This window comes from Furipterus horrens, unplaced genomic scaffold, assembly GCF_987537825.1.
Source record: "Furipterus horrens unplaced genomic scaffold, mFurHor1.1.pri manual_scaffold_11, whole genome shotgun sequence".
Lineage (NCBI taxonomy): Eukaryota > Metazoa > Chordata > Mammalia > Chiroptera > Furipteridae > Furipterus > Furipterus horrens.
In genome coordinates, this window is record NW_028327181.1 from 64,559,427 (window position 1) to 64,576,360 (window position 16,934).

The window sequence follows — 16,934 nt, forward strand, 5'->3', positions numbered from 1 at the left end:
ACCCCTGACCCCAAAACTACAGTAAAGGTATTTAGTTTGCCCTTTTGAATTTCCTTCCGAGCATGACATCAGGCAAGGTTGAAGACTAAAGGAGCACCAGTGATACAAACCTAAAGAGCTGCACCAGACTTGGGCAGGCACTCCAGAACCCATGTGTGGTATCAGCGGAAAAGGGGAATGGAAGGAATGAGAGATAAAAATGTTACTTCTCCATACTGTATTTTCCCCCTGCTACTGCACTGTATATCAAATTTACACTAGAATGACTTTACTACTGACAAACGGGACAATATTTCTAAACATGAGAACAAAATTCAAATACTTAGTACTGCCAATTTTAAGTCTCCTTATAAAAATGGTTAACAAAGATGGTATAGTGCTTCCTATTGCTAAGTTTGAGGACATCTTTGATCTTTCTCTTAAATCCTCCAAAACAAGAGGGCCAAATCTTGAATTTATTATCGGTGAAAGTAACACAAATATCAGAAGCTAAGTAATCTGGGTCTTGTCCACTAAGCAAGTGCTGCTTTACTTACAGCCTTCGGAGCCACAAATCCACCATGTGCCATGCCTATCCCTGTAGAGAGTTCAAAGAGGTCATTCAGACCACTGCTGACCACAGCAGGTGTAGGTGAAGGAGCAAAGGTTGCAGGAACTGATGATGGGATGAAGGACTGTCCCACCTGCGGGGAAAAAGAAGTGGGGGTGGGGAATCAGGTAGAATAGATTAACAGTCCTTAGAATATTTCTATGTATTTTAGTAGTACGGAGAAATCAATAAGAACACACCATAATTACAATATTTTAGATGCTGGATTAGTATATTCTTTGTCCTTTCAATCATCATTGGTAAGATACATAAACATTATTTACAAGTTTTATCAAGAGAGTAATCAGTAGGATTAGGAACACAGTGATCCAAGATTTTTAATTTGTTCCAATTTTAGCTTCCATGATTCTGTGCAAAAGGCCTACAAGCACCCTAAGGAAGGGAAGTTTGTGTTTACATAAAGGAGAAGCATCCCTTAGACAGCAGCTCCATTTCCACTTGGGTCCAGGCAAGTCTTATTTCCCCATCTAGGCATAAATATCTAGAAGGAAACTCTCCTGGGGAAGAAGAATATTCACATCCGGAGAGCTAACTTACAAGGAGAGTTTCACTCTGAGTCCAACTGACTCTGTCAAGGCTTTTTTAGGTGACGCCAGAGAATAAAAGCATTCTCCAGTCAAGATGGGAGGTTCCATTTAGCTCTTCACTGCGCGGAAAACCAAGATCTTTGTAAAGACCAGAGCGCTAATCCCTAAAGATGCCCCTATACCACATGTGGTGTGTGACCCCAAAGATTCCAAGTAACCCTACGCTGCTTTCTACTGTTCATTTACTGCTACAGACGTTTTGGTGTACAGTGCTAGACAGTAGCGGTGGCTGGTCTGAGAACGTGTGCATAGGAGAGACATCAAATAGGGGGCAGCGCATCCCATGTAAAAAACAAAAAACAAAAAACGGATGGCACTTACTGCCGGACTTCCTCCAATGCCCCCGCCAAGGTCACTGCCAAGCTGAAAGAGAGAAAGGAGAGAGAGGAGAGAGAGGTAGAGTTCATTTAACTAAGTACTAGATGCCCACACAGAAGCTGTAAATTGCTCTACCAAGTTGCTAGGAATACATGCCATTTAACTTGTCTCCCAAAGCCGAAAGAAATTCTAGTCTGCAAAGAAATTATTTCCTTGGGGAACCAAGTAGTGGCAGTGATGGTACGTGGGAGTTTTGAGAAAACTTGGAAAGAAGATGGAGCTGGGACATCTCAGGGATGTTTCAGATCCAATCTTTCCACTGGGGTACGTAGGCACAAACCCGAACAGAATTTAAAGAATTTTCATATTCCAAGAAGCTCTGCCTTCAAACTATAATACATTGAATATGTTTTCTTTTCTCTTTAAAAGGAAATTTAAGGGGGGAAAAAAAGAAAAGCAAAGAAAAACTGAAATGCGCTTTCATCTACAAAACCCGCTGTTCCACTGAGAAGGTGGGAACCAAACCAGTACTGAGTTATAACTTTAAGCTTCAAAAATTATAGGTGGAATGAGAGTGATTTTTAGAGTTTGGAACTTTGCTCAGAAAGAAAACAGCTGGGAAAGGAAGGCATCCCACCTGGGGAGGACATGGGAAGGCGCACAGTGCTTCAGCTCTCTCTCACAATCAACGCTACCAAGGAGAAATGCTGTCATCATTTGGAGTAGCTCATTTTAAAGGATGCTAACTACTGGAGAATTCGCCTACTTAAGATTAGCTAGGTGACAGGAAAACAATTCCACATGGTCTTAGTAGTGCCTTTTTCCCCTTAGGGGCTCTTCTGTAATTCACCCTGAAGTTAGTCTTCCATGAGAAAAGCATTAAAGAGGAACTGAAGCTGCAAATAGCTGGCAGGAAGAAATAAGAAACACATATATGCACAATTAACGGTGTTGATTAAAAAGCAAAATACCCCCCCCTTTTTTGCTACAGTTCCATTTACTTCCTCCTTAGTCCTCAATGTGCATCTAAAATTCCCCTTTGAATCACCAAACGCCTTATGTCTGATTTATCAAACAATGTTCCCTTTACTGTCATTTAGTGGTAGAAACTTGGAGACCTTTGTGCTGCGGTTATGCTAAAAAACTAAATTGTATTGGTCTTCAGGATTTGGGAAAGAGGGTATATCTTCTCAATGAATAGATATATAAAACAAGGTAGCCAAAACCTAAAAATAACCTATATTGAAAAATATTGAGACCTGACAAAATTCTATTTCCACCATGACAGAAAATATTCCAGGCAGATGCTTCTAACTGGCATTAATAAGCATATTCTGCACTAAGCTACAGAGCACTCCAAACCTCTACAGAATCTGGTTCCTGAAGACTACTTAATGGTTAGACATGGGACAAAAATCACATGCACAAATAAAAAGGTCATCACAAATAAGAATCTGAATAATTGGAAAAGTATGAAAGCAAAAGAAAAGATATTATACATCTGCTTTCTCCCTGGTTCTAGAATAATAGCACATATCTGCAACATGGCATCTCAAAAGTACGAGATTCCTTTTATTCAAACAAACACTGATACAATGTTAACTGGGATACAAGGCACTACTGGAAATGCAAGGAAGGGAACACACAGATGAATAAAACCCAGGCTCTGCCCACTGGCAGGAGAAATAAAACACGAACTCCAAAATCATACAGACTATACTAAAGCAAAAGTGGGAAGTTCTGAAGAGGTAAGCCTCCTTCTGGCTGAAGATAATGAAAAGAAGCTTAAAAAAGATGGTAGTATGGGATTATTAAAAGCAAAAATGTGGGGTTTATTTCTCAAATAGCAGCAGCAAGGGCTAAAAAAAAGAACACTAATAAAAGTATGATCAAGAAGGAGTATAGTTCAATTAAACCGGAGCACAGGATAGCTATGGAGAGGAGTGGGGAGGAAAAGTCGTAGAAAATAAGTTTGCAAAGGCAGGCTGACTCTGGGATGTCTTCAGTGTTCAATTTTTCCTTCATAAAAACCCAGAAGTTTCTTAGATTAAAATTCAAGCTTTCTAAGAGTACTAGTAACTACTTCAATTGTTTCATGAACTATGGTTTTCAACTTCATATACACAATGAAATCAAACACCTGTGTTTTTTTGGGAAGTGGGGGGGGGGGTTAGGGATTTTAAAAATAGTGATGCCCGAGTCTTACCCCAGGGATAGTGATTTCATTGCTCTGGGTGTAGCCTGGGCAACAAAATTCTGAAAAGCTCCCCTAGTCACTCTCATGTACAGACAAGGTTTAAAACACTACCTTAGAGAATTAACTATTATTTTAACACAAGATTCATCAATTCAGAAATGACTTTGGAGCTAATTGTTAAATAAAAATGAAGTTAGAACTTGGGGAGAAGGAAAAACCCTTTGTAAGGAAGGGGAAGATACAAAATGTCTCATCTGGCTTGATACTCTGACTCTGTGACTTTTTGATGGGCTCACTCCTTCCTTACCCCCACAACCATCATCCTCCTTTTTGGCCAGGCTTATCATCCAAACTTGAAAGAGGTAGAATTCTTTATGGACCTGGCTGGCACTCATTGGCAAGGAAAGAAAAAACATAATGAAAGAGAAATAACAGTTTTCCCCAAATATGTTAAATTCAGTAAAAGGCCTTGAGAATAGGCCCCCCTCACTGGTGGTGTTTAGGCCGAAAGAAATAAAGCCCAATTATAGCCCTTATTTTCTTAGTTGTCATTCTTACATCTTTGAGTATTATATAAACATCTTAGCTGGAAAAGATCTGAATGTACTCTCCCCTACTACATGCTGCTCATCAATTTAATTTAAAACCAAGGAAGAAACTAAAGAGAAATCCTGATATTCATTTATGTTCAGGATAGCAGATACAACTCAGCTAGAATCAAGAACTCTGATCTTACAAGACAGGATCCAAGGGCTATTAGAGAGACGTAACCAGAAATATAAAGATTCACCTAACTGTGCTATGTCCAGAGAGCAAAGGGAAAGGAAAATTTCAATGTTTTCTAACTAGCAAAACTGAAGTTTTTTCCAGCACTGTTCCTCTTGACTGAAAAATAGTCTAAGGAAGGTTATTATCCTCCGCTCTGAAAATATGACAAAGGTGATACTACAGTGATGGCATGAGTGACTAAGAGGGAGATGTCAGCAAGGATGAGAGCCAATTACCCCCCTGAGTGGCTTCTTCTAATCTACTGTGACAAGCAGAATGATGCAGATATTAATCAAGAATAAAAAAGGAAAAGGAAAACTAGACAGCTGAACAAAACCCAGAAAAGTTGTCATGTAGCCTGAACTAGCTGTTTAACGACTTCAGTCCTTTGCTGGTATTATCTGGAGTGAGACAAGATTTATTTGTTTGGTAATACTTATCAGGTAGTGTACAAAATCAGTTAGACTAGGATTTGTAAAAAATCAGTGATATCTGTTATCCAGTGAGCTGGTGGGAACCAGGAGTGCAAAGGGACAGGTGTGTGGGGCATGGCTTTAATCTCAATCTTACTTGTCTAGCTACCGTGTTTTAGGGTCTCTCGAAGTTGTCCACTTCCCATTGCCCCAGAATGCCTTCTCAGACTGCCGTTTTCTCTGTGAAGGAAATAATGTCAACTATAGGCCAACTAAATCAGGATACAAGAAGATGAAGAAAGACAAGGTGCCAATTTCAGAAAAAGTATTTCAAATGCTAAAAATTGAGAATCTTTCTAAAGATCTGCAGCTGATAATCAAGTCCAAATTTTCTGCTAAGAGGTATAGTTCCCTCAGCCCCCAATCTAAATCATAGTTATTGTAGTCATTAAATGGCACCGAGACTAATACTAACATTTGGCCACTTTACCATGCCTGAAGTAGTGCTGAACAGGGCTCCTTTTATGTTGAGCTACACAATGTGTCCTTGCAATACTATTTCAGTAACTGGGTGGAAAGCAGCGATTTCATGGTGACTCATTATAACTTATAAGCTAGAGGGATTTCAGCCTGATTACATGAGCTCTGCAGCACAGCCAGGCCAAGCCGAGTTTGAGAGCTGAGTTTGCATACAGCTCTAGTTCAGCTAGATACCAAAAGAAAAAACCCTCAATCCAATAGCAACTATGCTACAACAGCAAAACAATACAGACAAAATCCAACTGAAGTCCTACAAGGAACAAGTCTGCCTGGCCCCAAGAAAAGAAAAAAAAAACCTTTTTAATACAAGTTTATCAACTGAAATGGCCACTGAGCAGACAAAACAAATAAAGAAAAAATCCCAGAAATGACCACAATGACAGATCTGGGTTAGCCCCTTTGAGGTGCATCTGACCAGTCTCAAATACCTTCTTGCTCCTAAAACTGTGCAGTTGTCAGAGTATCTGAAGACAGTCTCTTAATGAGAAGTGTCGATCTTAAGCTCAGACGTTTCTATACTCCCGTCTAGAGTTATTTGATGTTTTCCAGAACTGATTTAATTGAAGGGAATCTGAGTCAAATTAGAATGATGTAAAAGTCGTATATAAAGATTCCATCACAAACAACAAAACTTATACCAAAACCCTAGTGGTGTCAAAAATGTCAATCTATGTTTTTTCCTAAAAGGGCTTTAGATTTTAGAAGGCACAAACCATTTCCTAGGTGCAAGTATAATTTTCAGCTGTTGGGCTGCAAATTTTAATTTGATCTTCAAAAGGCTATTCTAAAAAGCATTATAAACTATAATCAAATAGGTGAAAAGGCTCTGTAATGATGTAAAAGCTATTAAACTGATGGCTGAAAACAGGCAATAGAGAATAGCATAAATGAATTTATATCACACAAACTATCAGAATACTCAACTTAAAGGCAAAAGACTTATATAAGCAGAAAAGTCGGAGGATGTTTAACAGATTACCTCCTGAGATGGAACAGAGAACAGAATGTGACAAAAAGACCTTGGAATGGCCACTACCGGTTTCTTAAGTCAGACAAAACTCAATGTTGAATGTGGGAAAAATCCACAAGAGAAGCTCTACATCTGTCTCATTTTCCTTTGTAATACTTACCACCTGACTCTACAAGGTGGGGCAAGTAGGTTTATAGTTATGAGTATGCAAAATACAGAGTTCCTTATTGTATTAGTTATTGCATTATTTTCCCTATGAACAGCTGAAAGCTTGTTTGCCACACCTTGTATACTTGTTTGTCATCTGTCTCCCCGCATTAGAGTATAAGCTTGTAAGGACTCATCACAACCATATTCCCAGTACACAGAATAGAGCCTGACAGAATATTTATTGAGTAAATAACTGTTCTCCTAACTATACAAGCAGGACTGTTGGCAATACTGTTTCGTAGGTAGATAATTTTGAAATGAATCACTTTACTGGAGAAAATGGACAGAAGGCTGACACAATGGCTTCAGCTGGTCTAAAGCATATCTGCATTGACACAAATGAATAGAACCAACTGAGGGAAAAAGGGCACCCCTCCCAGGTCAAAGCCCTTTCTAGAAAAGAAATGTATTATCTGAGTTGTTTGGACAGCCAGTTTTCAGCAGAAGAATGCCCTGCACATTATTTATTTGCCCTGAAAGTACTAGTACTTTATATCACAACTCACTGCCAAATAGATTGGAAGATGTGATTTCGTGGCTCTACTTGAAAGAGGGTAAGATGCTTCAAGATAGATATAGGAATAAATATGCTTCTACAGACCTCAAACTTTCATGTGCCTCCTAGTGTCATGCTAGCCCCAAACTCATAGACCTAGGACACCTGGGAGGTAATGCACAGAGGCCTACGGCAAACAAACCTTGCATTTTATCTTAAACATGCATGCAGTTTTATATTCGAAGCCTTAATACATCAGTGTTTAGTCTGTTTACATTACTTACCATCAAGTAAGACTGATATTGCAAGATAACGAGCCAAATTTATTCTGCAGTTTCAAATGCACCCTGCACCATACCGTGTACCCCAGTTTGAGAAGGACCACAAGTTAAGTGAGATGGAACTCTATTTCAGAAGATGACAATAACAAATAGACTGGAGAAATTACAGTATAGTGGAAAGAATATCAACTCTGAAGTTCTGAAGAAGTCCTGAATTCAAATTCTAACTCTAAAGACTTCACTTGCTATGTGGTCTTTAGTTTTTGTAAAATGAGGCCCAATATCAATTATTTTGCAGGGTTATTTTGAGGATTAGAAATTATAAAAGTTGTGCCCTGGCCAGTGTGGCTCAGTTGGTTGGAATGTCGTCCCGTAAACCAAAAGGTCGTAGGTGTGATTCCCAGTCAGAGCACATGCCTGAGTTGTGAATTCAGTCCCAGCCGGGGCACGTAAAAGAGGCACCCTATGGACGTTTCTCTTGCCCTCTCTCTAAAATCAGTGAGCATGTCTTTGGATAAGATTAAAAAAAAAAAAAAAAAAAAAAAACTTATAAAAGTTCTAACACACGGACTGGTACCAACACAGGCACTCAATAATTGATAATTATTCCCATAACTGCCAAAGGCCAGCCTGAACTAAATCCATGCATTCATTAAAAAAAAAAAAAAATGGTTAGAGAAGTAACACTGAAGAATTTACCAGGCAAAAGTGGGCCACAATTTACAAAGATATTTCCACACCACCACTGAAGCTCTGAAATCACTGCAAATCTATTCTAGAGGAGAAATACAAAAATGCAAAACTAATATGTACAATGCATTTCGGATGGGATTAAAAAAACAAATTAAAAGCTATTCCTAAAATAGTGCATGACTTAAAGTATCTGAAAGGTAAAAATCTGTAAGAAACAGAGGAGGAGGTTTTTTAAAACATGCAGGGGCGTCCAAAAAAGGCAGTTTCTCCTCTATGCCACCCCGTCCCAGCTAGGCACACTGAGAGCACAGTCCTCTAGAAGGAAACCCTTTGTCAGCATGAAAGGCATGCTGGATAATGTTTCCTTTACATTTTTGATGTAACAACTAATTGAGATGCAATTATTACTTCAGTTAGACTCACAGATGTCAAACTTATTAGCACATGGTTATCTTTATAACATGCACACAAGAGTTATGTACATAGGCATCAGGTCACCTCACACACTACAAACCAGAAGGATTTGCACCAGGAAAAAGTCACACTACACAGAACGAGCAATTCTTAGATTCAGTATCAAAGGCATCAAAAGATACATACACAGGTTTTAAAACAAAGAACAAAAAAGCCCAAGTAATATTCTTGCAAGCCTGCATCTAAACAATAGAACATCATGTTCTATGCAGAGAACAGAATCCATTACCTGAGTTCATTCCACATCAAGCAAAGTTAAGTTTATACTAAAAGAAAGAGGAAATTATCTATAGACTTCAAGCAAGAGAATACACTGCAGTCCCCCCTGCGCCCAAACCCCATTCTCTGCAGGGGATATATTCCAAGATCCCCAGTGGGTGCCTGAAACCGCAGATAGTACCAAACCCTATATATGCTATGTTTCTTCAAATGCATACATCCTATGACAGTTTAATTTATAAATCAGGCACAGTTGAGACATTAACAACAATAAAACAATTATAAGGATATACTGTTATCTCTCTGATAGCGAATCTGATAACTGGGATGGCTGCTAAGGGACTAACAGGTGGGCAGCATGGACACACAGCAAAAACAAAAATTCGAATCTGGGCAGGATGGCATGAGGTTTCATCCAATTACTCACAATGGTGCATAATTTAAAACGTACGTATTGTTTATTTCGGAAATCCTCTCCTTAATATTTTTGGACTGCTGTTGACCACAGGTAACTGCAACCATGGAAAATATAAACACAGTGGATAAGTGGGGGGACCTATTCCATTTCCTGAATAATGATTCTAGAAAAAGTTACAACGCAGCCCTGGCTGGTGTGGCTCAGTGGATTCAGCACTGGCCTGCAGACTGAAAATTTGCTGGTTTGATTCCCAGCCAGGGCACGTGCCTGGGTTGTGGGACAGGCCCCCATCTGGGGGTGTGTGAGAAGCAACCAATCTAAGTTTTTCTCCCTCCTTTCCCTTCTCTCTAAATAAATAAATAAAATCTTTTTAAAAAAGTCATAACTCACTAAATCTCAAAATTTCACAAGTGCAATAATGAAAGAGGGTCAACAAGATCTAATGGCAGTGGATTGAGCTCGGCTTGTGAGCCAAGTGTCACTGGTTCGATTCCCAGTCAGGGCACGTGACTAGGTTGCACGTCAGGTCCCCAGTTGGGGGCACAAGTGAGAGGCAACCGCACAGTGATGTTTCTCTCCCTCTCTCCTTTCCCCTCTCTCTAAAAATAAAATAAATAAATTAATTAATTAAAAAAAATATATATATATAATGGGAGGATCCCCAGATATGAAAAGGAAAGAATAACATTATCTTTAAGACTAAGGAATAGAAAATGGGTAACCAATCAAAAAAAAAAAAACCTTTCAGTTTTTAATTGTGGAAAGTGAGCAAAGGTTAAAAAGGACCCGGAGATGGAGCACCTAAATCTAAACTGTCAAATTCAACTTCTGATCAACTTCTGACAGGCTGTGTCACTTCTAAAAGTAAATCACAATGAAAAAATGTCCTGGGGGAAAGGACAAAGGTGAAGTCAGAGAGGTCTATTTTTGTAGGAAATGCCAAGGATGCTTACCAGAATATAATTCTTCTGTGGAAATTACTGCCTTGGCTTAGGGATCAATTTTTAATACCTTTACCTAACTCCATTTGAAATTTCGTATGGCTCAATGTTCTCCATCTAAGCTGCAAAATTAAAATAACCTGGGTGTCTTTTTAAAAGCACCAATGTTTAGGTCCTCTCAGTTCTGTTTAATTGTGCTAGGGTTGGGCCCAAACACTGATAGTATTTTTAAAAATATGGTACTAACTATGCAGCTCGAGTTAAGAACCATGACACTTGAAATAAAAGGTTAGCAGCTGCCATGCTTCATTAGCAGCACACCATGACCTCCTCTGCGGGTAAGGTTCTGTTAGAAAACAATGATAAGAGCAGTAGCCACCATCCAGAGGCCTTATATTTACTGAACTGAACACTGAACCATATAACCCGGTGCCAGGCAACCTCATAACCCTAATCCTGGCCATTTTTAAATGGGGGTCTGGGTCAAATTCTACCACTCCTAGCAACTCTATTCTTCCTAGAGAATAAAAGAAAGACTTTTAACAAAATAACGGGGTTTTGCCCTCCCTCAATTAAGTTAAGGCATTAGAGGAGGCAGGAGTATGTTTACTGCTGAAGAGAAAAAGGCATCTGGGTTTACCAACAGGCATAGCCCAAACACCAAACTGATGTGGTTCACAGTGGTCACAGACATTCCTTGAATTTACTATGCAAAATGTGGCCCACAAACCTGGGAGCTTGTTAGAAATGCAGACTTGTAGGCCTTGTCCCAGACCAACTAAATTATAATTTTTCTTGTACAAGAGCTCCTGTAGACTTATATGCACATTACAGTTCGAGAAGCACTGAGAAGAAGCAAGAATTCACTCAAGAAATGGTACTTTCTACATAAAATGAAAACTTTAAGGATAATTTCCCTATTTAAATTAGGTCATTAGCACAGGGCAATACCACTGCCTTAGAAACTCATCTTCCATACAGCCAGATTTGGACATTCCTTGTGACACTCTCCTAAAAGGAACTTCGTTCTAAAGGGCTTTTACTCCTTTTCATACTGACTTCTAGGATATATTTATATACCAGAATAAGTTAAAGAAAACTGCATGTAAATACTTTCTAGTGCTGTAACACCAAGTGTATCATTTTAAAGTCAAAAAACGCTAAAATTTAGAGTTACAAAGGAACATTGCTGGGCCTACATAGCAAAGGCTGTATAATACTTAGAAATCCAATTTACTCCTCACCCTCCAGAAGAACATCCTTTACAAAAAAAAGAGAAGAAAAAAGGCTGATGTGTGATGCTGGCTACTACAATCTAGGACAGTTCTAACAGTTTTTCTATCTAAAGTAATACTGGTGAGAATTCTAACAGATGACTAAATAGCTATGTAAAATAAGAAAACTCATTGGTTTTAGGGGCTAGCAAGAGTTAATACAAAGCCAAAAATAAATAACATGTCTCTTTCCTTCCATGCTGAAGTGGGTCAAGAAACAAGAGCATAGAATCCTGGGCCAGGCAACACAAAAACATAGGGACTCCTCCTCCACTCTATCCTTCAAACTTAACTTGTCATTCTCAGTTAGGTACAATGAGCCGCCAGGGAAATTGATAAGTAGGATTGTGAACCATAAACTTGAGAAGGCTGTAACATCTAACTTGTGGTTGATACATCAACAGAATAGAAAAGTTACTTCAATGTTTATAAGTGATTGCTGGAAGTCGTCATGAATATTTCAATATTCATTTGTCAGTCTCCTGTGTCTCTAAGGAGGCTATACGGCAATGCAAAATGATAGATCATATGAGGAAGCTATTGTCCTTATGTAATCGTAAACTACATTTATTAAAGATATGAATATGAAAAGCAAATACTTATATTCCCAAGAAACACTATAGCAGCACCCATTTGTGTCACTATAAGCTGGAGTCCAGAGCTCGTTCAGTGTAGTCTCTGAAAGCAACAACTTCCCATTAGTGAATGTACCTGTAGTGGCTGGCATAAAGGCAACACAGAATGCTGCTCATGAAGTAGAAGAGAAAATGCTAGTGCATGTAGTTCTGTTTATGCGATCTAAGACCATATATTTTCGTATCTATGGCCTTCTAATTTTTGATGCTAAGAAATAAGTCAGTTTGCTGGGCATCTTTCTAGTCATGAGGTTGACAAACATCTTTGCAAGTGTCCAGCTAAAAGAACTCATCTAATCCCATCATAGATAAGTACCTAGTTTGCAGGGAGCTATGTGATGAAACCTGTCATTTCTCTGGCCTTCTCTACATAGTTATAGGTCATTCTTAGTAGTTCTCATTTATCTTGTACAGCAACAAAACCTAATTTTGGTTCCCATTGGTGGCACATATTCAGACACTCTGGACGTTGGAGCCTTTTAGTATGAGAATCCTGGAAGCTAATTAAATTGGAAGTGTGATGGGGGTGGAGTAGTGGTGGTGAACAACCAATTAAGCAGTACTTCCCAGCTGTAATAAAGATATGTTTTAAATACACATGGCTGCCTCAAACCCTCTTAGAATTAGACAGGCCATAAGTCAATAAAACATTAAAAAGGCAAAGGTTTGAAAGCCTCAAAAGAGGATCATCTCTATGAGGGCACTTAAATGCTATTCAGGTCAAAAGGGGAATTACAGAGGCTATCCAGAGTTAAGAAGCAGGAGCAACAATGAGCTCTGGAAAGGACACTGAACATTAAGGTTGCTGAATAGGCTAGTTAAACATCTTCTATTTAGAAGCAGGACAACAAAATAATCCTGTACATTTGTAGACATACCCCATACTGCGCTGACGGACAGTACCATTAATTCTCAAAAGACAAGCTCTGCTTATCAAGGAAAGATCTAGTTCTAAAAAGTTGAATAATCTGAAGTTCTTCAGCATATCAAGAATTAAAAACAACCAAGAGGAAAAAGAAAGAGATGCTTACCAGACTATCTAGTCCTCCTCCCAAGAGATCCACTGCTCCCACCTGCATGGAGGACACCTGTGGCACATTGACTGGGGGACCGAGGTCAAGGTTTAAAAGGTCTCCCAGAAGGTCACCTTGAGAGGGAATAACCTGAGGCTGCTCCAGGTTGGTGGCAGTGGTGGTGCCAACAGGGCTGTCACCAGCATCAGTGCTGCAGTCACACACACAAAGAAGGGAAAGAGTCAGTTTCACCTGGGCAATAAGTGAATGTCAGATATTACAACACAGGAAAAAACAACCTCTTAATTTACAATAATTTATTGATGTACATGAAAAGATACTAGGAATTCTTGTTTTTACCAAAATAGTTACTAAAATGAAAATAAATGTGTACTACATAACATCATGAATTGGTCAATTTTAATTGTCCTCAAATAACTTACACTCTTAACAACAAACCATCAGCATTCACAAAACGGCTGAAAAGGACATTCACTGTGTAATAGTTGAAATGAGCATTGTGTGAGTTTCTGCCTACGACAGGATATAGATGAGAAACCAAACCAAACTAAACCAGGTGGGGCAGATTCTCAAGGCTTCTCAGAATGGTTTTGTGACTAGATTTTGAAGAATAGCAGTTATGAGAAACTACCAAGGAAAGACCTTCCAAAAAGGAAGGGATAATTTGTGCAAAGGCACAGAAATGAACAATCTGACTTCAGGATGGTGAAAAAGTTATATATCAGCAGAAGCTGAGATTAGGATTGGCAAGATTTTGGGGAAAAGAAAATGAGGAAGATTTAGCTCTGAAACTAGTCTGGAGTGTTAATTTTTATATGATAGACAATGCAGAATCTTTTTTTTTTTGAATGAAGAACTAAAAATAATATTAGAACATTATTCTAGCAGCTGTGTGTATAATGGACTGAAGTTGGAAGAATGGACATGAAGATCAGCTATGAGTATCTAAACTGCTACTGTCACTACACTGTAAAAATAAAAAGCAAGTGGTGAGTTCCAAGAGATATTTTAAAAAACTAGACAGAGGAAAATGATCTTTTCAATAATTGGTGCTGAGTCAACTGGATAGCTGTGTGGGATAAAATGAGCCTTGACTCTGACACTTCACAACATAAATAAAAATTATTGGTGTGGCTTAATGGATTGAGCGCCAGCCTGTGGACTGAAAGGTCACCTGTTCGATTCCCAGTCAGGGCACATGCCTCAGTTGCAGGCCAGGTCCCTGGTTGGGGGCGTGCAAGAGGCAGCCGACAGGTGTTTCTCTCAAACACTGATGTTTCTCTCCCTCTCTTTCTCCCTCCCTTCCCCTCTCTCTGAAAATAAATACATAAAGTCTTTAAAAAAAAATTATAGAAAGTAACTTGATGATTTTGGAGCAGACAAAATTTCCATAAAAAGTACTAACTATTAAAGAAAAAAATTGATGGACTGGACTCATTAAGAACATCTCTTCTTCAAATGATACCATTAAGAGAAAAGTGAAAAAAGGTATTCTCCATAGATTGGGAGAAAATGTTTGTCAACACATTTATCTGACAAATGACTTACATCCAAATTATATAACGAATTTCTACAAATCATTTACTCATTATATAGAGAATTCTTACAAAGAAAAAGACAATTCATTAAAAAATAAGGAAAATATCAGGCATGTCACAAAAGAGGATATACCAGCAGTTTATGAATGTGAGTCACCTAGAACTCCCATATATACATTGTGGAAGGAGGGAACATTGGTACAATTACTTGAGGAAACTGGCTGTATCTCCTACAGCTAAATATACATCTACTCTTTGACCCAGCAATTCTACTCCTCGGTGCATACTCAAGAGAAATGAGTATATAAATCTACCAAAAGACCTACAAGATTATTCATAGCAGTTTTATCCATAGTAGCCCCAAACTCCGGCTCCGGATTTTCTGTCGGGGTTTACTCCCTTACTCCCTAAGGCGGTTTGACATTGTAGTCAACACCGGCAACTCCTGCGGCGCACCTGAAGCCAAGCTGTATTGACTTTGTCTTTCCCTTGGACCCTTCAGCTGCGAAGAGAGGGGGGGTCTGCTGCATGGGCAACAGCAGACCCTCCATATCACCCTGCCCAGGCTCTGTAGCTTCAGTTTCACTTGAGAGGACACTCCAGCGTCATCGCAAGATGTCGACTCAACACGGGAGGAGACAGATACCGGTTATAAGCTCATCCGATTGGCGAAGGAAACGAGCGCCAGGGGTCTCCTCTGACGGTGGGAGAGGTCATCGCACCTCACTGGACAGCTACCGTCTCGCCATGGCTCGCCTGCCCCACTGGGTGCGTGGGGATCAGAGAGGCGCCTCTCGAAAAGTGGGCCACAAAACACCCGCACCAGTTAATTCCAAGCAAACAATAAGAAAGAAGCCTCCGGCTCTTCGCCTCGCTAGCTGGAACATCAGGACCATGTGCCCCGGACTTACTGCAGACCTTCTGTGGATCAAGGGTGCCAGGAAAACCGCTGTCATCGATAGGGAACTGGCACGACTAAACATCGACATTGCGGCTCTACAGGAGACCCGGTTGGCCGACAACGGAACTATCAGAGAAACCAACTACACCTTCTACTGGCAAGGGAAGTCTCCGGACCAACCAAGACAGCACGGTGTTGGGTTCGCTGTGAAGAACACGCTTGTTAACTCCATAGAGCCACCCACAGGAGGCACAGAGAGATTACTTACCCTCCGATTGTCAACAACTTTCGGCCCAGTCAGCATTCTTAGCGCGTATGCCCCAACCCTCTGCGCCACCACCGAAGAGAAAGAACAGTTCTACCATGCACTGGACGAAGCGTTATCCAAGATTCCCAGAAGTAACGCTCTCTATCTCCTTGGAGACTTCAACGCAAGAGTAGGAGCCGACCACATGGCCTGGCCCACCTGCCTTGGAAACTTTGGGAGAGGAAAGATCAATGAGAATGGTCAGCGACTGCTTGAGCTTTTGTGTCACCACGGCCTGTGCGTGACAAACACATTCTTCAAGTGCAAAGAGATCCACCAGGTGTCATGGAGGCACCCCCGCTCCCGCCATTGGCACCAGCTTGACCTCGTCATCACCAGAAGAACGGATATTGGCAGCACCCTCCTCACCCGCAGCTACCACAGTGCAGACTGCGACACGGACCATGCCCTCGTGGTAAGCAAGGTGCGCATAATGCCGAAGAGGTTGCACCACTCCAAGATGAAGGGTCGCCCACGCATCAACACCAGTTGTGCCAGCAACCCAGTTAAGACCCAGCAATTCATCAACAAGATGGAAGATGCACTCGGCGAGGGAGTGGCGGCAGATGACATTATCGAATCCAATTGGCCACGTCTCCGCGACGCCATATACAACTCCGCCATTATTGCTTACGGGAAGAAAGAGCGGAAGAACGCTGACTGGTACGAGGCTCACTGGGAAGAAATGGAACCCGTGATTGAGGCTAAGAGGAAGGCCCTACTGGCTTACAAGGTCACGCCCACTCCCAGTACACTTCAAGCTCTACGGGCTGCCAGGAACAAAGTCCAGAAGACCGCCCGCCACTGTGCCAACACCTATTGGCTAAACCTGTGCAGAAGCATTCAGGAAGCCGCCGATATAGGCAACGCACGAGGAATGTATGAGGGTATCAAGAAGGCAACAGGCCCAATCCCCTCCAAGATCGCCCCCCTTAAGTCCAAGACAGGTGAGGTCATCACTGACCAGGAACAGCAAATGCGGCGGTGGACCGAGCACTACCTCGAGCTGTACGCAACGAAGAACACCGTAACAGACACTGCTCTTAAAGCCATCCCAGACCTACCAGTCATGGAGGAGCTAGACACCCCACCTACTGCGGCAGAGCTCGG

At 40.6% G+C, this 16,934-nt stretch overlaps 1 protein-coding gene across 3 annotated transcripts in view; it reads right to left on the reverse strand.

Annotated features, from left to right (window-relative positions):
• AP2B1 (adaptor related protein complex 2 subunit beta 1) overlaps nt 1-16,934 on the reverse strand; it is a 111,493-nt gene that overhangs the window by 33,799 nt on the left and 60,760 nt on the right. For 2 of the 3 annotated variants that reach the window (XM_090292826.1, XM_090292825.1), the window contains exons 14-16: nt 13,076-13,268; nt 1,519-1,560; nt 537-683 (exon numbers count right to left, since the gene is read on the reverse strand). In XM_090292826.1, coding sequence (XP_090148952.1) covers nt 537-683; nt 1,519-1,560; nt 13,076-13,268 — 382 coding nt within the window. The remainder of the gene's footprint in view (nt 1-536; nt 684-1,518; nt 1,561-13,075; nt 13,269-16,934) is intronic. The other variant, XM_090292827.1, reaches the window with a different exon arrangement.